Source organism: Rhinolophus ferrumequinum, chromosome 24 (assembly GCF_004115265.2).
Source record: "Rhinolophus ferrumequinum isolate MPI-CBG mRhiFer1 chromosome 24, mRhiFer1_v1.p, whole genome shotgun sequence".
NCBI classification, from domain to species: domain Eukaryota; kingdom Metazoa; phylum Chordata; class Mammalia; order Chiroptera; family Rhinolophidae; genus Rhinolophus; species Rhinolophus ferrumequinum.
In genome coordinates, this window is record NC_046307.1 from 35374055 (window position 1) to 35398750 (window position 24696).

A 24696-nucleotide genomic window follows, 5' to 3' on the forward strand; every position below is an offset into this window, starting at 1 on the left:
TTTGGGAAACTGTCCTTGTTGACAAGCCCCGTTCTGGCTGTGTTCCTCCTCTATTCCCATTGTTTCTTCCCTATGTTGACTCTCGTTTCCACACTAATGTTTCTCATTGTTGGTTCATGGGTCTTCATCCTCCTTGACCTGTAAGCTCCCTGAGGGCAGGGGCCATAGCTGTCTTGCTGTATCTTAAGTGCTGATCACAGTAACAAGCACATAGTAGGTGCTCAGTAAATATTGAATGGATGGGCTTTTTAGTTGACATTGTGAAAATCCGTACCCTTTGACCTCTGTTAATTCCAGGTCTTGGGGATCCTCCCAGACTGACTCTGATAGCTCTTTGGAATGAAGCTTTTCAGATATTTGGTGCTCACAGATGTCCTGGTCACCTTTTCTGTTCTCAGGTTTCCATGTTAGAATCTTAGATCATCAGAGTTGTCAGGAATCTTATACTCAGTCTAATTCAACCCCCTTATTTACAAATGTGTGTTCAGCACCAAGCACTGTCTAAAATAATGGGGACATTAAGAAAGATAAGATAAAGTCTCTACCTACCAGAAGCTCACAGGCCAGATAAGGAAACTGAGGCACGGGTGGTAAAGGTACTGCTTTGCAACGACAAAGCTTATCGTCAAAACTGCAACTCAAATTCAGGTCTTTTCACCTTTCTACCTCACCACCGTCCAAAATAGCAAGTCATCCAAAAATAATGTTTGCTTGGGGAATACATTATTTAATGTGTTTGCAGAGGCTTACCCTTCTAATTATGCATTATTTAAGCTAATATTAAATTTATAGCAAGTTGTTTTGTCTGCACAAGCACTGATCCCAATGTAGCATTGAGTCTTATATGGGATCTGGGGAGAAGCTGCTTTTTAAATCCCAGAAAGAAAATGAAGATGTCATCTAGGCCAGATGAATAACTAAACTCCCCAAGACAGGAATTGTGCTTTTAAACATCACCAGACATGGAGAAACTCATGTCCTCCCTCACTAATCTTTTTTCGGTTTCCCATACTCAATGCACAATGGGCAAACGGTTCTCATATGAGTCTAACTGAAATCTCTCCTGCTGTGCTCCAGTGCCATTTCCTGGAGGAGATCCAGCCCAGTGTTAATTTCCTCCTTCGTGTTTCTCAAATCACCGGCTCCCATCATTGCCCCTCGAGCTACGTTAGAGTCACTGGTTATAGTCCCAGCATGGCCATTTTGACTACAGCGTTTCCTTTTCTCAGGGTTTTTTATGAACCTCCTTGTGACAGGCGTGTGCTTGGTGAGATCAAAACATTCTGGGGGGAGATCCCACAGGGGAAACTACTTCCCAAAGTCTGCCCTCTGCAAAGATAAAAATCCATGCTAAATAGCTGAGTTTTATTAACTGGGGAAGCCAGGCTGAGGAAAATGCCCGATAATTAAAAATAATGGCTTCCTTACAAATACAAAATTGTATTAATTTAAAAATTGGTTTCTCTATTGCTGAAAACCTACGGAGCCAGCTGGGAAGGGAATTATGCTGATCCTGGCAGTGAAAATAATTCAAAATAACTTTTATGTTCTCCAGGAAGCCTCAAGGTTAATTTAAATATTGTTAGATGGGTAATTTAATTTGGAATAAGAGAACAGTGTGGCTAAATTAAAGCTCCTGCACAATCCAAGCTGGGGGCAGGTGCCCACGAAGGGTGGGACCTGCCTGTCGAGCCCTCCAGCATCTCACACCCCACACCTGAGGCACCTCCTCTTCACAAATGGCACCCTCATAATTAAAGATCTTTGATTCTAATCAAATTACACAACTAGCCTGAACTCCTTGGCTCAGCTTCCAGTCAGTTTATCATATTTAATTATTAGAAGGATTGGGCATTTTTATAGAAATTACATATTTCAAAAGTCAATTTGTCGTGATGTCACCAAAATGGCAACATAGGTCCATCCTGACTTCACTCCCCCTTACAAGAAGAAGAAACAACAACCCTTCGTAGACAAGACACTGCCATGCAATCCAGCAATTCCACTTCTGGAAATATATTCAAAGGAGATGAAAACACTGTGTCAAAGAGATATCTGCACTCCCAAATTCATAGCAGAATTATTTACAGTAGCCAAGACATGGAAATAACCTAAGTGCCCATCAATGGATGAATGGATAAAGAAAATGAGGTATATATGTACAATGGAATATTATTCAGCCATATAAAATAAGGAAATCCTCCTGCCATTTGCAAAAAGATGGATGGACCTGGAGGGCATTATGCTAAGTAAAATAAGTCAGAGAAAGACAAATACTGTATGAGGTAAGATAATTAAGTTCGCAAACTTGTTGCAACAATGTTGCTAAATTTTTTTGATATCAGAGGGATTATTCATTATGAATTGTACCAACTGGACAGTTAACCAAGTTTACTATTTGGAAGTGCTGAAAAGGCTGCGTGAAAAAGTCAGACGACCTGAACTTTTCGCCAATAATTCATGGCTCTTGCTTCACAACAATGCACCAGCTCACACGGCACTGCCTGTGAGGGAGTTTTTAGCCAGTGAACAAATAACTGTATTGGAACACCCTCCCTACTCACCTGATCTGGCCCCCAATGACTTCTTTCTTTACCCAAAGATAAAGGAAATATTGAAAGGGAGACATTTTGATGACATTCAGGACATCAAGGGTGATATGACAGCTTTGATGGCCATGCCAGAAAAAGAGTTCCAAAGTTGCTTTGAAAGGTGGACTAGGCACTGGCATCGGTGCAGAGCTTCCCAAGGGGAGTACTTCGAAGGTCACCATAGTGATATTCAGCAATGAGGTATGTAGCACTTGTTCCAGGATGAGTTCGCGAACTTAATTGTCAGACCTCGTATGATTTCATGTGGAATCTTAAAAAAAACAATAATAATTTAACTTATAGAAAAAGAGATCAGATTATTTGTGGTTACCGGGGGGCAGGACAAGGGGAAGGGGGAATTGGAGGAAGGTGGTGAAAAGGCACAAACTTCCAGTCATAAGACAGCTAAGTACTAGGGCCCTAACGTACAACATGATAACGACTGTAAACACCACTGTATGATGCACGCATGTGTAAAAGTCATTAAGAGAGTAGCTCCTAAGAGTTCTCATTACAAGGAGAAAAACATTGGTTTTTTCTTTGTTTCTTTTATCTATATGAGATGATGAATGTTAACTAAATTTACTGAGGCAACCATTTCACAATATATGTAAGTCAAATCATTATGTATACACCTTAAACTTTTATACAGTGATATATGTCAATTAAATCTCAATAAAACAGGGAAATAATAAGTTAACTCACACCAGTGCTATAATAAAATCCCTTCCCAGGGACATGGTGAATTTGGGAATAAAGTTCCACCTTAAATTATCAATTCACCAGCTAACGGTTAGCGCCTATCACTTCTTTATGGTTGGTGCACCCAGGTCAGGAGTCAGAGGCTCACCAGCTCTAAGCAGGAGCAACAAACTCAAATGTTGGCAGGCAGAGGTTGGGGACCCTTCTTCTCTGCTTGTCCACTATTCAGTTCTTTCTGCAATCTTAGCACCCTGGCATTCTAGCATAGTTGTTATAATAATAGTCATGCTAATATACATGACTTATATGTAGGTACCCTCAGGATTCTGTGTTATAGTGTATATTCACGTATGTGTGTGAGTGTGTGTGTGTACAGATACACATGTACACGATTATATTATGGTCATATATATAACTCAGCTGTTGGTCTCTCCCAAGGAACTGCAGACAGGGTCTCATATCACACTGAGTGTATTTTATTTTATTGGGGAACAGTGTGTTTCTCCAGGGCCCATCAGCTCCAAGTAGTTGTCCCTCAATCTAGTTGTGGAGGGCGCGGCTCACTGGCCCACGTGGGAATTGAGGGAATCAGACCGGTAACCCTGCTGTTCAGAACTTTCGTTCTAACCAACTGAACCAACGGGCCATCCCGCCACCCCCACACTGAGTGCATTTTAACGAAGGATGCACATCAGAATCACCAGGCCTCTGTTCCCTGGGGGGTTGACTCAGGCTGTAGAGTCAGTCACACAGCAGGGCTCGGAGGGAGCAGCCCAGGTGTCTTAGAATTGCAGGCCTTATGGAGAACTGCTGGTCGGAGGGGGGGTTCTGAGAGGTGAAGAGAGCAGACTCTGGGTTGGGATCCTGGCTCTACAACTTACTACTTGTATAAGCTTGCGCAGGGCACTTCAACCTACTTGTGCCTTGTGTGTAAAATGGGGATTATCATATTGCTTGCCTGGGAGTGTTGCTGTGAGGATAAAATCAGATAAAACAAGGGCAGTGCTGAGAACACGCTTCATTGGTGTCATTTGTCCTTGCATTCATTCCAGAGCAGGCACCAAGCCTGGCCTTAGCATAGATTTAATGTTTAATGAATAATAAATGCACTAGGGGCTTTATGATATTACTATATCAAAGAGAAGCACAAGGGGGAAAATAAGGAAGGGAAGGAGGCTAGAAGGAGATGGGAAACACACAGGCATGGTGGGGAGTCACCACCTGTTGGCTCAGGGAACACCTTCCTCCGTGTTGCCACGTTATTCGTTCTACCCAATAAAGCAGGGGTGTCCAAACTCCGTCCGCAATCCATTGTTAATTGGCCCACAGCAAATTCCAGAAATATATTTAGTTTACTTAAATAAACCAGGTGAGGCAATACGTACTTCACCTCGAGTGAGTGGCCCGGCTGTTTGTGTATTTCACCGCATACGGCCCTTGGTGAAAAACGTTGAAAAAAGTTTGGACACCCCTGCAATAAAGCATTGGCGAAGGCTTGAACAGAAATTCTTAAACACATAGGTTTAGGAATCTTCTGCAGCTGTCCCAAATGTAGCAACCCCATGTGGCTAAATGTCTGTCTCCAGAGGAAGTGATCATTCTGTCCCCAGCCTGTGCTTTGCTCTGCTTATGGTGACTCTAATTTGGGATCAACACCCCCAGTAATTCTGACAGCTTTTGGACCCGTTAAAAAAATGCTACCCCCTCACTGTTTGCCTTCTTGACTGTTCTTCCCAATTGCTACAACTTTGATGATGTGAATCTTCCCACTTGAAGTCATTTCCTTATAAACCCAAGAACTCACCACCTTTATTTCTAGCTCCATGCTTTGATGCCGTCTCTTTTCTAAATGTTCTATCTCAAATGTTCTACCGCCTTCTCTCTGGAATGATTCCATGGAAACAGCAATAGTTTGCAGAATCAAGTCGTCCTGGGTTCAAATCCAGCCCCTGTATTTGTCTAGCTATGTGATCCCTCTGAGCTCAGTTGCCCAGACATAAAATAATGTCTATCTTTGTCATGACAATTAAACTGGGATCAGATATGTAAAAGTACCTAGCACAGTACCTGTTAAGCATCAGGGGCTTGTGTCAGTTTAGATGAGTTTCAACTTGCTAGTAACAGAGTTTAGAAACAACAAGAGCTGAAACACGATACAGGCTTCATATTTGTTATGACCTAAAAGGAGTCTAGAGGCAAGCAATCCATGGCTGGTGTGGATGCCCCTTGAAGACACGTAGGTCTACAGGCATCTAGACTCTTTTCCTCTGGGTGAACCATCATCCTTGAGGTCTCCATCCTCACCGCATCTTCACAAGGTGAATTCTAGAGCTCCAGGGATCACATCCACATTCTACCTACGAAAAGGAGGACAGCGGGGAAAACAAAAGGGTGCTTACTTCTTAGCTGAGGAGCTTCCTTCAAGGTTCCCAGGAGACCCAGCTAACAACTACTATTTACATCATGTTAGCCACACCCCTACCTCCAAAGAAAGCTGGGAAATGTAGTTCTGGGTGCAATGCTGCTCCCCAGAATGCAGGTGTCTGTGGTATTATTAATAGAATTATCCCTGGTCTCCACATAAAGCTGGCGCATGGAGCCCTCAAGGACTGTGGCTTGCTTTTTTCAGTCTCTGCCTCTTTTGACAGATCTAGGGCACTCAGAGTATATATAGTACAAACAGCAGTAAAGCTGGTTAAATGTCTAAGTGGTGAATTGGTTGAGGTCTTTAGACCTAAGTTCCAGACTAACCACTTCACTGCTATGTGACCTTGAGCAAGTATGTAACCTCTCTGTTTTGGGCTCAGTTTCCTTGCTTGTCAAGTGATCTTTGGGAGCATCGACTCAGACAATAGGTGCAAAGCACCTAACACAATGCCTGTGTATACTAGCCTTCAACACATATTGAAGTTGTCATTGCCACCATCATCACCATCATCACTATTATCCTTCAGTGCTGCTGAATTATTCGGGTCAACTCAAGAGGTACCAGACATCTCTCACATCTTTTCCTTCTGCCTGCTTCCAGCTCCTATTGCCTCCAGTGGTCACCCTAGGGACGTCTAGATTTGCAGTCAATTACGTTGAAAGAGGCTGAGCTGAATTTGGCCTCATTTTACTCACTTCCAGCCCTTCACTCGGGGCTAGATGAATCTCAAGAGTCATCTCCTTTACCCCTAACCAGAGTCTAGTCTCCCAGCTCTGCCTTCTGGGACAGGTTTCTTCTCTGTCACATCAGATCAACTTCTAAATTAGTATTAAATCATGTCTGGATGTGTTCCACTGCTCCTTTCAAATCTAAGTAAATTGGTCCTTGCCTTTGTTGGAATTCCCCAGCCTTGCTCAGGTCTCCCCCACGGATGTCTTGCATCCTTGACAAGGTTTTTCTCTAGATAGAAGTAAAGAAGTTCTCAAAGGAATCAGTCTTCAGATTCCCAGATCTTTGTAAAATATGGATTTCTAAGACCTTTCCCCCCACCCTCCTAGGTCCCTTTACTTAAGGCTTCAGAAGAAATCTTGGCACCTGCTCTTAAAGATCATTAGCTACTCAGCTGATGGTATGCCCCAAAAAGGTTGTAAGTGTGCAAATGCAAGCGTATGCGTACGTCAGAGGCAGGTCAGACTCTAGGCCACCATCCTCAAATGAGTCTCACAATAAAGCAACTCATAATCTTTTTGCTAGTAGAGGGCCTCAGCTTCAATTTGTAAAAAATGCAATAAAGCAAAGTGCAACAAAAGAAGGTATGCCTTTATACAAATTCTCCTGCCCTCAGGGTGGCTAGTCAAGGCAACCAGAACCTCAAGGTCCAGGGCGGTTGTGTATGGCTATGTAGTTTGTGCAGCACTGCACTGTTTTCACCATTCCCACTTTCTACAATATGATGGCACCCCTTGTAATTGTGCAGTGCACAGCCTACATAACTGCTCGCTGCAGCCACGTCCAGATCAGCTGTCTCTGACCATGAGCAGCCGTGTTTCTGGATGCTGGTGCAGCCTACAAATAGTACCATTTTCTATATGTACCATGATGTGAAGGAGTTTAGAAGCACTAGTCTAAAAACATCGGGGTTATTTCTTCCTCCAACGCACACTGTGCCCTAGTCACGCCAGCCATGTCCCCCACAGAAGCCTGAGCTAACATCTCCAGGTGATATCTTTCAAACCAGGCCCATTGTGTTTTCTAGGTCCATGGGAGGAACCTCTTGTCCATTGATTATGACCGGAATATTCGCACAGAAAAGATCTACGACGACCACCGGAAGTTCACCCTGAGGATCATTTATGACCAGGTGGGCCGCCCCTTCCTCTGGCTCCCCAGCAGCGGGCTGGCGGCCGTCAACGTCTCGTACTTCTTCAATGGGCGCCTGGCTGGCCTGCAGCGTGGGGCCATGAGCGAGAGGACGGACATAGACAAGCAAGGCCGGATCGTGTCACGCATGTTTGCTGACGGGAAAGTGTGGAGCTACTCCTATCTCGACAAGGTGGGTGCGCGTGCCGCCCTCCGTCACCTGGCTTTCTCTTACTCACACTGCCCTTTTTAAGTTGACCTGATACGCTTTGCCATAAGACATTTTAACATCTTTACTTTGACTCCACAAGCGCTCCCCTTCCCATCCCTTCCCCCTCACTGGAAGGAAGGAAATCTGAAGGAAAATGTTATTCATAGCTCAGCACTATTACCATTAAAAGCAAAAAAAAAAAAAAAAAAAAAAAAAAAAAAAAAAGAAGTGCTAGACACTCAGTAATGGCAGAAAGGACAGATTGTCTGATTTTATTCTGAAAAAAAACATAATAATAATAAGTGCTGTTGAAGCTGACAGAATCATCCCACTGGCAGCACGGCTAGTCATGACTTATGAATTGGAAATACAGTGACTCATTTCTGCCTTGCCTGAAATTAAACCATCAGGGTAGGGAATTTTGCCTACGGCTTGAGCCCCAGAGCCCCACCCTCCCATGTGGCCCATTGCTGAACCAGACAACGGATCCTCTCCACGTAATTCCCTGTGTCTGAAAGTGCCAGATTCAGGTCTCCACGTCGGAAAAAGTCAAGTTGAAGCAGCAGTAAAAGGAGGTCCCTTCAGGGCACCAGTCAAGATTTTTGAAGGCTGCCCTGGTCATTTAGTCATTAGACAGAGGCTTCCTCATCCCGGGCCTCTCACCTGGACTCACCTCGATGCAGGTCCATTTCCCTTCCTTTCTGGCCTGCTGATTACAGGGTTCACTGACAGAGCTGTGACCTCCTCTGCAGGAGAGGGGCTGCTGTCCCTTTGCTCCTTCCTGAATACTGTTCTCATTATTGCCATAAAAGACTGTGTTTCCCTGAAAATAAGACCTAGCTGAACAATCAGCTCTACTGCATCTTTTGGAGCAAAACTTAATATAAGGCCCGGTCTTATTTTACTATAAGACAGGGTATAATAATATAATGTAATATAATAAAATGTAATATAATATAATATAATAATATAATATAATATAATATAATATAATACCCGGTCTTATATTATAGTAATATTATTATTATATAAGACCGGGTCTTGTATTAATTTTTGCTCCAAAAGACTCATTAGAGTTAATTGTCCAGCTAGGTCTTATTTTCGGGGAAACACAGTACTGGACCACTTGACCAGAGGAGGCAGGAATCTCCCAGTTGCCTCGAGTTTGAGGCCATTTTCTCCCCCCCCCAAAAAAATCTATGATTCTGGGCTATTTAATCTTTTCAGTAGCTTCTAAATGGAGGATGTGCTTTCTCTTCAGATTTAATCAGGGGTGTGAAAAACAGTATGTGCATCACCCCCGTCCCCTGCTGGGTCAGTGGCAGTCATTTCTAAACAATTCAGAATTCCTTGTTATTGGGTCTGGAGGCAAATTCAGTGCCTCTCACCTCCATCCTCCAAGCCCTCACTACTCAAAGAATGGTCCAAGCACCATCAGCATCACCTGGGAGCTTGTTACAAAAGCAGATTCCCAGGCCTATCTCCTCCCAGAACTGCTGGCTCAAAATTTGCCTTTTCACAAGATCCCTGAGTATTTCTTTCTTTTTATTATATTAGTTTCAGGTGTACAAAGCAACATAATGATTAGACATTTGCACCACTCACAAAGTCATAAACCCCCTTAAGTCTACTACCCTCTGACATCATATATAGCTGTTACAATACCATTGGCTATATTCCTATGCTGTACTTCATATAGATACATGAAAGATGGATAGATAGATAGATAGATAGATAGATAGATAGATAGATAGATAGATGATAGATAGATATTCATATTTTGTATAATTATATATATATGTATATAATTGTAGTTGACATTCAATATTATTCTACTTGAGCTTCAGGTGTACAGCATAGTGGTCAGGCATACAATCTATGAAGTGATTCCCCTGGTAAGTCCAGTACCCATCGAACACCCTACATAGTCTTTACAATATTATCAACTATATTCCCCATATTGTATTTCACATCCCCGTGATTATATTGTGACTACCCATTGGTACTTCCTAATCCCTTCACCTTTCTCATCCAACCCCCATTCCCTCCCATCTAGCAACCATCAGTTTGTTCTCTGTATCTCTGAGTCTATTTCCGTTTTATTTGCTTGTCTATTCTGTTCTTTAGATTCCACTTATAAGTGAGATCATATGATATTTGTCTTTCTCAGTCTGACTTATTTCACTTAGCATAATATTTTCTAGGTCCATCCATGTTGTCACAAATGGTAAGACTTCCTTCTTTTTTATAGCAAAGTAATACTCCATTGTATAAATGTACCACAATTTCTTGATCCGATCATCTATTGATGGGCATTTCAGTTATTTCCAAATCTTGACTACTGTGAATAGCACTGCAATAAACAGAGGTGTATATATTTTTTTTGAATTAGTGTTTTGAATTTCCCTGGATAGACAGCCAGGAGTGGAATTGCCTGGTCACAAGGTAGTTCTATTTTTAATTTTTTGAGGAATCTCTATACTGTTTTCCATAGTGGCTGGACCAATTTGCAATCCCATCAACGGTGCATGAGGGTTCCCTTTTCTCCACGTCGTCACCAACACTTGCCCTGCATATTTCTCATGCACATTAGAGTTAGGGAAGCACTGCTCCAGCCAGCTATCGTGATCCATCAAAGTTGGCATGCCCAGTGAAATCAATCTACTCGTAATCTCTGGTCTAAACTTCCCCATCCTTCATGTCTTTTGAAGTAACATTTGGGGAAATGGAATAAATTCTGTCAATTTGAGTGATTAGTCCTAAAGAGCCAACTCATGTGTTACCTTCCCCTTTCCTTCCTCCAGTCCATGGTCCTCCTGCTTCAGAGTCAGCGTCAGTACATATTTGAGTATGACTCCTCCGACCGTCTCCACGCTGTCACCATGCCTAGCGTCGCCCGGCACAGCATGTCCACACACACCTCCATTGGCTACATCCGCAACATTTACAACCCACCTGAAAGCAACGCTTCGGTCATCTTTGACTACAGTGATGATGGTCGCATCCTAAAGACGTCCTTTTTGGGCACCGGGCGCCAGGTATTCTACAAGTATGGGAAACTCTCCAAGCTATCAGAGATTGTCTATGACAGCACTGCCGTCACTTTTGGGTATGATGAGACCACTGGTGTTTTGAAGATGGTCAACCTCCAAAGTGGGGGCTTCTCCTGTACCATCAGGTACCGGAAAATTGGCCCATTGGTGGACAAGCAGATCTACAGGTTTTCTGAGGAAGGCATGGTCAACGCCAGGTTTGACTACACCTATCATGACAACAGCTTCCGGATCGCGAGCATTAAGCCCGTCATAAGTGAAACTCCCCTTCCTGTTGACCTCTACCGCTACGACGAGATTTCTGGCAAGGTTGAGCACTTTGGCAAGTTTGGAGTTATCTATTATGACATCAACCAGATCATCACCACTGCTGTGATGACCCTCAGCAAACACTTTGACACCCACGGGCGGATCAAGGAAGTCCAGTACGAGATGTTCCGGTCCCTCATGTACTGGATGACAGTGCAGTATGACAGCATGGGAAGAGTGATCAAGAGGGAGCTAAAACTGGGGCCCTATGCCAACACCACCAAGTACACCTACGACTACGACGGGGACGGGCAGCTGCAGAGTGTGGCTGTCAATGACCGCCCGACCTGGCGCTACAGCTATGACCTCAATGGGAACCTCCACTTGCTGAACCCGGGCAATAGTGTGCGCCTCATGCCCCTGCGCTATGACCTCCGGGATCGGATAACCAGACTTGGTGATGTGCAGTACAAAATCGATGATGATGGGTATCTGTGCCAGCGAGGGGCTGATATCTTCGAGTACAACTCCAAGGGCCTCCTAACGAGAGCCTACAACAAGGCCAGCGGGTGGAGCGTCCAATACCGCTATGATGGTGTGGGGCGGCGGGCTTCCTACAAGACCAACCTGGGCCACCATCTACAGTATTTCTACTCGGACCTCCATAACCCGACTCGCATCACCCATGTCTATAATCACTCCAACTCGGAGATAACCTCGCTCTACTACGACCTCCAAGGTCACCTCTTCGCCATGGAGAGCAGCAGTGGGGAGGAGTACTACGTTGCCTCGGATAACACAGGGACTCCCCTGGCTGTGTTCAGCATCAATGGTCTCATGATCAAACAGTTGCAGTACACAGCCTACGGTGAGATTTATTATGACTCCAACCCGGACTTCCAGATGGTCATTGGCTTCCATGGGGGTCTCTACGATCCCCTAACCAAGCTGGTCCACTTCACGCAACGCGATTATGACGTGCTGGCGGGACGATGGACCTCTCCAGACTACACCATGTGGAAAAACGTGGGCAAGGAGCCAGCCCCCTTTAACCTGTATATGTTCAAGAGCAACAATCCTCTCAGCAATGAACTGGATTTGAAGAACTACGTGACAGGTGAGGACTTTGCCACCTCAGTTGGTCAGTGGCTTCCTGTGGGGTGGTTGTTCTGGTAGACTGTTGGGAACTTCAAAAGGTTTTACATCTTATACTAGGTTAGAATCCTGTATTGCTGCAAATACTGGGCAGTACAGTACCTAGAACGGTCAAGTAACAGCAGTACAGAGCAGTCACCAAGTCTGTTTGGAGATGTCCTGACCATGTCCAAATCCATTCAGTTGAAATAACTTTTATAAGAGCCTTTGTTACCCCAACAGATGGAAACAGCCTTATGGTGGGGGAAAGAACAGGTCAGAAATATTTGATGCCAATTCTCTTTCTTTGGTTTATAAGCCAGTGTACCATGGGCTAGTTGTCCAAACTCTCTGAGCTGTAGTTTCCTTCTCTGTGACAGGACACTAATAAAACCACCCCATAGAATGATTTGAAGAGTAAATGAACGTATGTAGATAAAGTCTAGTGCCTGCACTTAGACAGTGAATGATAACAAAAGGATACCTGCTTGTGTTATTAACATTATCGTTACTAGTGTAGCAATGAGTTAGCATAGGTACTGAGATAGCTAAGACCCAGTTCCTGATCTCACCACCAGGCTGCCAAGGTATACATATAAACAACAAATGAGAATGGAAAGCAAAATTAAGTCTGTGCTACCTTATAGGTATCTGTTCTGTTATTTAATCAACAAGCATTCATAGAGTGGCACCATGGTAGGGGTACCACTCTGTGAATGCTTGTTGATTAAATGCTTGTTGATTCTGGGGGTATGGTGAACAAGTCAAACACCCTTCTGTCAAAGGTGTATGTATGTGTATGTGTGTGTGAGTGTGTGTATGACTTAAGATTTGAAAATTTTGATGTAGTACAGAAGGGCCCCATGTCACACGGGGCCTGAGGAAGGGGATCTTGGTTGGCAGAAATGGGTCAAGGCTGAAACAAACAATGAGCAAAAGTCAGACAGGCAACGGAAGCTTTGAGAATCATGTGGATAGAGAGGCCAAGGAGGGAAAATAATGTACTTCCTCATGATAAGTGAGAAATTGGTGAAATGAGGGTCCCTATCCAACCACAAACATCCATCTATTCATCCATCCATTCACCCATTCAACAAATGTTTTTATAGCACCGAACATATACTAAGTACTAGAGATATAGTGACAAGACAAAGTCCCCCAGGGAAATAAGCAAGGAAATATGGATGGATGGATGGAAGGATGGATGGATACCCAAAGACAATGACTTTCAGCAAAGAAGCTAGGGTCATCTCACCTGCCCATGCATTGTAGAGGGACAACATGGGGACCCCAAATCCAAGCCCCATCCCCAAGTTCCAGGAAACTCCTAGCTCTTGGCCATGAGCCAGGGAGGCATTGAGCCTAATGGGCCCCTACCCTCGAGGGGTCATTTATCCAGCCCCAAGATAGGAAAGGAAGTGGTAGCTGTCTGGAGCACAGTGCTGCCCTCAGCATCCCGGGCTGCAGAAAGAAGTAGACGACCTTAAAGATCAATGTGTGGCCATGCCATGCCTCACTGACAAACTCTAGACCCTTTGAAGCTGAGCCCAATATCCCTCTGCAATTGAAGCAGCTGGTCACTTTTGAGCCCATGACCAAGTGGTTGTCCTCTGTCCTCCCCACGGCACCTTGTCAGGAGGCATCCCGTGCTCCTGGGCCAGGGGTTCCTCTCTTTCCTGTGGCTTCACGTGACTTTTCTGCCCCAGTCCACTGCAGCTTCAAATTAAAGGACCTCTCAGGAGCACACGCACACGTATGTCTGTAGTTTTGGATGACGATAAGTGCTGTGAAGACAAATAAAACAGGATAAGGGATTAGTCAGTGATGAGCAGTGTCCCCTTTATTTAGGGTGTTCACAGAGGTCTTTCTGAGGAGGTGGCATTTGAGCAGGGACCTTTGTGAAGTGGGGGAGGGAGAAGAAGAGGGTTCCAGACATAGGAAGCAGTGTGAGCGGGGAGGCAGACCCTGCCTTTCAGCCATAGGAGACTCTCCCACCACCCAGAATGTGCTTTCGAAAGCCCTGCTTGGCGCTGGGTATGAGGGATGCATCGGCCAGAGGCAAATTTTTAAAAAGCCCTCAAAGTAAACTGCACAGATAGTCACAGCTGCCAAGGCCCAAACAAAATCATTCCCAGCGAACAGTCAACCTCACCTGACCCCCACTCAGCTACTTTTCTGGTTCTTCTGAAAAGGCAGAAAGAAAAAAAAACAATTTTAGCAGAGTTTTCTGAATGGCAAGATGGCTTTCCTCGTGCCAGTGCTTCATGGAGACTCAATAAATGGGAATTAAATCAAGTTGAACTAAGTCCAACAAAATTGAATCCAGAAACCATTAGGAAGAGTCTGACATAAAAGGTAGTGTTGCAGAAGCCACGTGTCTAGGGCTGATGTCTAGTCGGTGCTGGAGTAAAGGGGGCCTGGGCAGAGAGAGAACAGGACCAGACACAAGCTCACAACTGCTGCCCATTCAAGATGAGACGACCCCTGGAGAGGGGATCCCAGCAGAGAACACCAACTCATTCTCCGCTCTTCGCATGTTGGCTCGTCTGTAAACCCCATCTAAATGAGTCTTAATTTGCCACTTAGGAGCTGAGCAGAGCAGTTGAACTTGCCACTCACAATTTAAGCTGAAGAAGTAATTAAGATGTAGTCGGGAGGAACACAAAACACAGAACCTTCTCTCTCTGGTGCTCTAGAGAATCTTTGCTGTCTGGAAACAGTTCTCTGAATGCTACAGGCAACTCTGGAGGCTGGAGGCAGCTTGTTTCCGCCTAGGGATGCTACTGGCATGAAGGAGACAGGGTACAGGGTACCCGTTAGGAATCCTGTGACACCTGGGCTGGAGTACAGGTGTGGCTGCCAGGAGTGGGTGAAGGAGGGCAAGAAGTGATTCCTTTCCCACTCATGGCTCCAAAGCAGCACCCTTTTTAAAAGTTTTTACGTTAACATATTGATGATTGATACGTCTGTGATAAAAAAAAAAAAAAGGTATTAGTAAAAAGACAGGCTGGGAGACAGACCCCCTTCCAATGTTAGCATCCCAGGAGACGCCCCAGTCCCGGACAGACTGGGACCCGTGCCCAGCCCCGAGCCTGGCCTGTCTTCAGCCCAGTTCCTTCTGATGGCAGAACCTGAGCACATCACCAGATCTGGCTTTGCCAATCACTTGCTGTGTAACTCGAACAAACATCTGAACCTTTCTGAGCCTGAGTTTCTACATCAGCAAAAAGATGACTCCAGTAGCATTGCCTCCATGGGACTGTGACGAGTGAATGAACCGTGAGGTGTACAGCACCTAGCGTAGCACAAAGGCCAGGACATGGTAGGGATGGGTTTATTACGTGTAAGCAGCAATGGACTCAGAGGCAGGGAGTTTGTACTTGAAGAGCGGAGACACCGCCTTGGCATAATTTTCGGGGGGATGTGAGGAGGGGTCTCCAGCTCCACCCTGAAACAGATCCAGACTCTTACCTGAGTGGCATGGCTTTGGCACACCTGAAACCCCAGACAAACTGGGACTTGAGCGAACCTCCTAGATGCCGCCCACACTGCCTCTATTTTCTCCCCGCCCCTTCCCCCAGGCGGGTCTTTGGGCTTCAAAGCCCAGGCACACATAAGAATAACGTCGGGTTTTGTGGAGGTTAATTTCCCTACGTGAGGAGGAAGGCACAGCCTCATTCTCCCATTACCCTCTTCTATGGACCCTTAACACCTAAGCTGCTGTGCCGACAGCATTTTCGGAGAAAGCACACTCATATCGGAGCTGGCAACATGATCACATGCCCTGAAAAACCTGAGAAGAGGGGAGTAGTAAGGTCTTAGGAGGGGCCGCACTGCCAGCTCCTGTCTCAGCGACTCCCTCTCAACACATTGTTTCGGGAACCTGTTACCAGATAGCACCAGTTACTTCGAAAGGGGAGGGGTGTTGGTGTTATGCCTTCTGTGAACAGAGGAGGACACCAGCAACTTGAATAAACATTTCAGAATAGCGTTAGACTCAGAAACCAAGCCATGTCAGGAACTTTAAAACAAAGGGAGATGACAGGAGCCTTTATTGTTGTTGGGAGTGGCCGTTAAAATTCCTGGTCTTCGAGGCAGGACCAGCGGTCGCTCCTCACTGCTCGGGAGGGGTCCCTACAGGGAAAAAGCCAGGACGGGGAGACTCTTCCGAAGGCAAAGACTTCTCTTGCCTCTCTGGGAATTTCCTGCTTATACTGGGTCTCCCTGGTGAAAGATGGGATGAGTTCCTGCGGTGTACAGATGAGGTATTAAATAACATGGAAACACAGATGGGAAAGTTAGTCTCTTTTCAGCCCTCTTTTTATTCCTTCAAATCAGTCAAGGAAGAGAAAGTCTCCACTGGATACTGGTATGTATTTAACACTTCATTAACACTTCTAATCTCCCTTTTTAACGGAGACAGCAGATCTAAGACTCCCTCAGTAGCTGGTAACAAAATCATGCTCAATTGAATTGCATTGCTTTGTTTTCTTTGTTGTAACTTTACAGTTATTTTCTGTTTGCATCCAGTGAGTCTGCTTTCCCACTTATGGGAGTGACAAACTTTCTTTTTTTAAATGAGTTTACTTCAGTGAGAAAGGCACATTTATTTTTCAGAAATCAGAAAGTAAATACTAGTACAGGTGTTACCTGGATATGGCAAATCAGTTGTGACGAGTGAACGTGGTTTCCAAAGTTAGGAAACCCACGCTCTGCAGCACCCAGCACTAACCTTGCACAAAATAGCTGCTCTGTTAATACATGATTGTCGCTGGACTAAAATCAGGCTTCTCTCTGCTTGATGCTGACACATTTGTTTTTAAGGCAGTTTCAAACCTGTGTTCTTAAATGGGCTATCGCGAATATGTGTACTTGCCAAGACCTTCAAGGAACTAGTCTGTGCCCAAGGCCCAGGCCAGTGGATGCACTAGGGATCCCAGGCTCCCTCTCTGGGTTCTTTGTTGCCTGTATGTTTTGTAGCAAAGTCAACATTAACTCCCTCACAACAGTCCCACGGCAGGAGGACACAGCCCCTGCGGAAGCGTGTTCTCAGGCAAGTACAGAGAGTTACACTGACGCCAGGGAGCGTAGCTTTTGCCACATATGTTCTGTGTTCATTCATTCATTCATTCCATGGATAGTTACCGAGCACCTGTTTTGTGCAAGGCCTTGTTGTAGGGCCTGGGGAAACATCAGTGACCAAAACAGATTTTGTTAACTCCCTGCCCTGGTGGAGTTTCAATTCTTAACACTAGCCAGTGAATATAACAAACATACAAGTGATGCAGCGTGTTAGAATGTGATCGCTGGAGGAGGGCGGTGGGGGAGGGGACAAGCCGAGTAGGGAGACTTGGGATTGCTGAGGGTGGAATGGGAGTGGGGGCAGGTTTTAAATGTGGTGGTTAGGGTTGCAGAGGTACACATCTGAGAAGACATGGAAGAGCTGAGCGAGCCAGGCGCTCCTTTCAGGGACGTGCACTCCAGGCAGAGGCTCTTGTCAGTGTAAAGACCCCAGGGTGCACCTGGTGTGGTCAAGAAATAGCACAGAGGCTGGAGCTGAGTGAGCAAGGGCGGGGGGCTGAGGTCAGAGAGATAATGGGTGAGGGTCCTTATAGACCATTAGGAGGACTTTAGCTTCCCATTGAGAGAAATGGGGGGGGGGAGGTTCCCGGAGTGTTCTGAGCAGAGGAACGGCCTGGTCTGCTCCATGTTTAAAGGCTCCTCTGGCTGCCATGCTGATACGGTATGTGGGATGCAGAGGTGGAAGCAGGGAGGCCGTGGGAGGTCCAGGGAAGAAATGATGGGCCAGGGTTGAGGTGGTGTTAATGGCGAGAAGTAGACCCGATTCTGGATCTATTTTAGAAATAAAAGTAAAGGATTTAACCATATGACCGAGCAATTCACGCCTAGGTGTATACTCAAGAGAACTGAAAATAGGTTTTCAAGAACAATTTGTACACAAATGTTCATTGCAGCATTGTTCATAATAGTAAACTTTTTTAAAAAAAAAAGTATAGACAACTCCAACATCCATTAACTGAGGAATGGATAAGCAAAATATGGTATATCCAACAAAGGAATAGTATTCAGTGATAAAAAGGAATGCCAAATGAAAGAAGACCACATATCGGAGGACTCCATTTATATGAAATGCCCAGAACAGGAAAATCCACAGAGATAGAAAGGAGTTCGGTGGTTGTCAGTGATGTATGAGAGAGGAAAAGGCATTATGACTGCTAATGGATATGAGATTTGTTTTGGGGGTGATGGAAATATTCTGGAACGGACAGTAATGCTGGTTGTACAACATCATGAGTGTCCTGGAAGCCACTGAACTGTGCACTTTAAAACCGTGGAAATGATGACTTTTTTAAAGTGAAGGATTTATTGATAGATTAAATGTGAGAAAAAGCGTCAGGGATGGTAGCTCCAAGGATGGAAAAGACTGTGGGTGGGACAGGTTTGGGGAGGAAGAACAGGAGCTCGGATTTGGATGTGAAGTTGAAATGGAATTAGATGCACTAGTTTAGAATTCAAGGAGAGGTCCAGGGTGGAAATACACATTTGGGAGTCAGCATAGCATGGAGATGGTATTCAGGACCCTGAGACCGGATGAGATCACCATGTCTGTGAGAGGAGATAAGAGTCTCCTCTGTGTTCATGGACTGAATCTAGGGCACCCCAACATTAAGAGATCGGGGAGGGGAGGAACCACAAAGGGACAAGGAGTGGCTACGAAGGGAGGAGAAGGATATACAAGAGAATGTACTGTCCAGAAAGCCAAGGGGAGAAAAGAAAAAAAGGCAGGAACATCACATCATCAAATGCTTCTGATGGGTCCAGTAAGATGAGGACCCAGAGTAACACTGGACTTCGCAGTACAAAGGTCACTTGTAACCTGGACAAGAGTTGTTTCTGTGTAGTCGAGGGCGAGCCTGATTCAAAAGAAAATGGGAGGAGAATGGGAGGCCGTGTGACGAGAGAATTGTTATGTGTTTGAAGAGTTTTTGTAAAGGGGGGATGAGAGATGGGTAGTGGCTAAAAGGAGCAGTAGAGACAAGGGAGGAAGTTTTTAAGGGACATTTAGTAGCATGTTTGTATGCTCATGGGGTTGATCCATTGGAAAAGGGAGTAAATTGGGGACATGGGGGAGAAAGAGAGAGTTGCTGGAGTGATGTCCTTGAGTGGGCAAGAAAGGATGTGACCTAGTACCCAAGTTGAGGGATGACTTAAACAGCTATAGGAGGAAGGTGGGGACTGTGAGTACAGATGCTGGTAAGCCAGTAAATGGGGTGAGAGTTTAGGGCAATTCCTTTCTGGCCACATCAGTTTTCTTAGGAGAATAGGCACCAAGGTCAACTTCTAGAGTGAGGAAGGGAAAGCAGGTGTTGGAGGTTTTAAGAGCAATGAGAGATATAACATCACCAAGGAGAATGGGAGAGTGACTGAACGGAGGAAGGGAATGTAGTCAGATGGCCAGGCAGCAGGAAGGACAATGAGGGTTCATGGTCCGGAAATTACAGCGACACCTGTCAGTAGGGTTACGTTCATTTCTCCAGCCACATCCAAACTGCCCAGGTACAAACATGAGAAAGGCAAAGACTTGGATTTAACCAAAATGGTGATTTCCCCAAGCAAATGTGATGAAGTGAGAAAGGGGCAAAGGATCTGAGAAAATACATAAGGAAATGATTCTAACAATTGGCCATAGAATGTGTGCTCTGTAAGAAAAAGAGAGAGACCAAGATGGGGGAAAGAAGTTTACGATGGATTGAAGGTCCTAAGGAAGGAAGAGGATCAAAGAGCATGAGTGTCGGGTTATAAAAAGGATGAAGCTAGAAAGAGTCCCAGCAGTAGTAAGAGGGTGATGTGCATGAAATGGAGATAATGAGGGAATCAGTAAAATCATTGGTGATGAGAAGGCCCAGAGGATAAGCATGACAGTGAGTGGGAGAAGGATCATCAAAGGAACTAAGAGGCCAGAATGTCGGAGGGATCCACTGCTTGTACAGTGAAATCACCAGAAATGAATTCAGGAACAGAGATGGAGAGAATGAGTGGAGCAGAAAAGCATCAAGAAATGCAGGTGAGTGGTCCGGAGGTCAGTAATACCTGCAATGAGGAGCACTTATACCTCCAGGTCCAGGGATTGTAGGAGAAGCAGGAGAGGAATGAGTGTCCACGGGGGAGAGATGGCTTCGGTAGGAGCAAGAAGGGAAAGGAAGCATTGAGAGGAGGTTGATGGCATGGGGGCTTTGCTGAGGATGGGTGTGAATTCCAGAGGACCTGGTGGAAGTGTTTTGGGAGTAGGGAAGCAGTGGAAAGGGGACATAAGACATGATGTTACAAACAGGGATAAGGAGCAGGCAGAGGTGAGCCCTGCTGGACTCCAGGCTGATGGTGTGGGAGAGGGTTTGAGTGTGGTGAAGGATGGATGTCCAGGACTCTCTGTTGGTCTCTGTGGAAGGAGGCAAGGCACTCTGGGGGACATGGTCTTACTGTGAGAGCCTTACTATTTGGTGGATGGCAGGACCTATGGGATGGGAATTGCAACAGACTCAATCTTGACCCCTGGCAGGGGAAGAGCAGTCTTACTCTGAGCACGCAGAGCTCTCTTTTGGTCTCTCCTTGAGGAATAGTCACCTGAGAAAAGGGGCTCAAGAGCCAGAGAACTCTGCCTTCCCTACACTCTTGGGACCTCCTTTCCATAATGAGCCAGCCTCCATGTAGCACTCCCTGCCCAGATGCCCTACTGAGTATTAATGATCCTCACTTACCCATCTAGGTGATCATTGTATCTCTAGTTTCTAAGCACATTGACTGGCCTATAATAGATGCTCCCTTCAATACTTGCCAAATGAAGGAGTTCACGTTTGTTGAGCAATCCATGTGCTAGGTACTGTGACAAGCCCTGTACATGCATTTCCTCCTTTAATCCTCACAACAACCCAATGAGTTTGGTACAGTAGTTTATCCAATTCACGTCTGAGGAACCTGAAGCTTAGAGAGAGGCAGGACTTGCCCAAGGTCACCCAGCAAGGACATATGAAGCTAGATCTACCTCGCTCAAGCCCTGGCCTTTTAAATCACCACGTGCTGGGTTATCAGCTGACCAGGTTTGGAAGGACATCTACTTCCTAGAACCCATGTAAAGAAGCTCTGGGTCTGGACCAGGAGACCTTCACAAGCTCTTACCTCCCTCTCCTGTTAGACCTCACATCCAACCACCCATTTTATTTTGTTCTTTCTCTCAGATCCTCTATTGCTTTCCATCCATGATGATGTCAGAAATCTTTATTTTTTTTCCCACCATAGATGTGAAAAGCTGGCTTGTGATGTTTGGATTTCAGCTTAGCAACATAATTCCTGGCTTCCCAAGAGCCAAAATGTATTTCGTGCCTCCTCCCTACGAGTTGTCAGAGAGTCAAGCAAGTGAGAATGGACAGGTAAGCGGAGGTTCCTGCCGAGAATCTGAATGATTCTCATCATTACCTTTTGCAAACAGAATTGCATGGGAGCCAAGGGTATGTCAGCAGAGGAGGAGAGCACTGGAGCTGGGTATAAAAGGCACATAAAACATCGTGACTTTCCAGGAATGTGAATGTCAGTGGCGTCACATATTTCTTCCGAACCTCAATTATTACTTTAATTGTAGTATCATTATCTGTTCAGTATATACCCTTGAGTCACTCTTTGATTAACAACAGCACAGAGAAATCTAACAACAACCTACCATCTGCACTGCCTATGATATCATAACCTTTTGGTTTTTATGGGATGTAATAAAACTATGGTTTGCAGTTTCTGTCCCATTAAAGAACATTTTCATACCCCCACATAAAACCCCAGTGTTTCATGGCCCAGATGTATACAGATTGAGTGTTCAGAACCTAATTTGTGCTTGGTCTTTCAGTGATGACCAAAGGGTGGTCATTTTCAATTTGGGTGCAGCTGAGACCTTTGCCACAGTCGGACTGGAGGGGAGGGCATCAGTATTTAAATAATCCCAGCTACAGAACCGGTGGTCAGCACTCTAAAAGTCTGAAAGGTCTCAGCTGCTCTGAAAATTGTCCAGACTGTGTAACTAGAGAGAGACAAGGAGGGGCTGCTGGGTAATTGAGAACAGCGTTCTCTCAGTTCTGCCCTTTGGGGACCACTAGTGGATGAATAGCCATCATTTCTCTCATTTATCTAAGTGCCATTACCGCCCAAACATAGCCTCTTCCATTATCCCAGCCTGTCCCCCAACCACCAATTGAGACAAGTTATAATTTGTGAGTGGGGAACTCCAGGCCAAGGCGGTAACGGTGATGTCCTCCCTCTGCAGAACCAGGGCTAAAATCCAAAGCCAGTGACTCAGGCCACAGGGATAATCCCTCTGGCCCACAAAGCCAGAGTCCCCTAGCCTGCTGCTCCGCAAACATTAATATGCACACAAACCACCAAGGATGTTAAGATGCAGCTCCTGACTCGGTAGGTCTGGAGTGAGGTCTGAGATTCTGCTTTTCCACCAGGGTGGGCCCCGATGCTTCCTCTGCTGCTAGCCATACTTTGAGTAGCAAGGTCTTAACCCAAGGACGTTAATAAATATGCAGGGCATTGACCTCAAAGAAATCTAGGTCACAGCAGCGAGGTTCACAGCTGCTCAAACAAACACCCTGCCCTTCAGGTCAGGAGATTCCTGAGTCTGAAGTGTGCAAAGCAGCTGCCAAACCATCAGAGTGCAGACTGACTCTCTTTCTCCTCTGATGGAGAAACATAGGAAGTGTGTAGGCCTGGGCGCAGGTGCCAGCAGGGTGACAAATATCCTCACTGTGTCTTTAGATAGTGGCACAGTTACAAGTGGACAGGCCATACCCGTAGAGCACTGGGAATCCCCAGCCTGTCCTAGTGCCAAAAGGTAGGCCTATATTACCTCATATCATTACAGACATAAGACGAGTTCTCGCGGGGGACTCCACGCTTCTTGCTTTCTGACGCTTTTGCAATGAGCTTCCCAACCCATGCAAACAGTTGCCCAGCCTATTGTCTCAGCTTTCTGTGTTTTCTTGTGCCCATAGCTCATTACAGGGGTCCAGCAGACAACAGAGAGGCACAATCAGGCCTTCATGGCTCTTGAAGGACAGGTCATTTCTAAAAAGCTCCACGCCAACATCCGAGAGAAAGCAGGCCACTGGTTTGCCACCACCACGCCCATCATTGGCAAAGGTATCATGTTTGCCATCAAAGAAGGGCGGGTGACCACCGGCGTGTCCAGCATCGCCAGCGAGGACAGCCGCAAGGTGGCATCCGTGCTGAACAACGCCTACTACCTGGACAAGATGCACTACAGCATCGAGGGCAAGGACACCCACTACTTTGTGAAGATCGGCTCGGCCGACGGCGACCTGGTCACACTGGGCACCACCACCGGCCGCAAGGTGCTGGAGAGCGGGGTGAACGTGACCGTGTCACAGCCCACACTGCTGGTTAACGGCAGGACTCGAAGGTTCACCAACGTTGAGTTCCAGTACAACACGCTGCTACTCAGCATCCGCTATGGCCTCACCCCCGACACCCTGGACGAAGAGAAGGCCCGAGTCCTGGACCAGGCGAGACAAAGGGCCCTGGGCACTGCCTGGGCCAAGGAGCAGCAGAAAGCCAGGGACGGGAGAGAGGGGAGCCGCCTGTGGACGGAGGGGGAGAAGCAGCAGCTCCTGAGCACAGGACGTGTGCAAGGTTATGAGGGATATTACGTACTTCCCGTAGAGCAATACCCAGAGCTCGCAGACAGTAGCAGCAACATCCAGTTTTTAAGACAGAATGAGATGGGAAAGAGATAACAAAATAATCGGCTGCCATTCCTCGCCTGGATGGCTCAGCGGGAGTAACTGTTATCTCCTCTCCTAAGGAGATGAAGACCTAACAGGGCACTGAGGCCGGGCTGCTTTGGGTACCAGTGGCAAAAAAGCTCACATTTTTTGAGTTCAAATGCTACTGTCCAAGCAAGAAGTCCCACATCCTGAAGTAGACTAAAGCCTGGCTGAAAATTCTGAGGAAAACAAAACAAACGAATGAATGAACCAACACACAAAATGTTCCAAGTTCCCCTAAAAATATGACCCACTTGTTCTGGGTCTACACAGAAAAGAGACGCAAAGTGTCCAAAAGGAACAAAACAACAATAACAATAAAACCCACAAAACACAAAAAGCAAAACAAACACACTGACCGAAAAACAAAGACATGAAGACGAGAAGGCCTCATGTCCTATTACCTCACTCATTCACACGTGAGCGACGCAGACATCCATGGGGGCCAGCGTCACCGGACCAGCTGAGGAAAACCATTCAGACTGCTTATTGGACAAATACTACAGACGTTTTCGTTTAAAATACAGGTGCATTTAAAACACGACTTTGGGGGTGATTTGTGTGTAGCGACTGGGGAGGGGGGGTTACAAGTGAAAGAGTGAGCACTGGAAATACT

General features: G+C 45.8%; 1 protein-coding gene across 3 annotated transcripts in view; it reads left to right on the plus strand.

Annotated features, from left to right (window-relative positions):
- TENM2 (teneurin transmembrane protein 2) overlaps window positions 1-24401 on the plus strand; it is a 1147948-nt gene extending 1123547 nt beyond the window's left edge. For 2 of the 3 annotated variants that reach the window (XM_033096732.1, XM_033096735.1), the window contains 4 exons: window positions 7478-7774; window positions 10597-12211; window positions 21544-21674; window positions 23289-24401. In XM_033096732.1, the coding sequence (XP_032952623.1) occupies window positions 7478-7774; window positions 10597-12211; window positions 21544-21674; window positions 23289-24050 (2805 nt within the window). In that variant the 3' untranslated portion in view covers window positions 24051-24401. The remainder of the gene's footprint in view (window positions 1-7477; window positions 7775-10596; window positions 12212-21543; window positions 21675-23288) is intronic. The other variant, XM_033096733.1, reaches the window with a different exon arrangement.
- The last annotated feature ends 295 nt before the right edge of the window (window positions 24402-24696 follow it).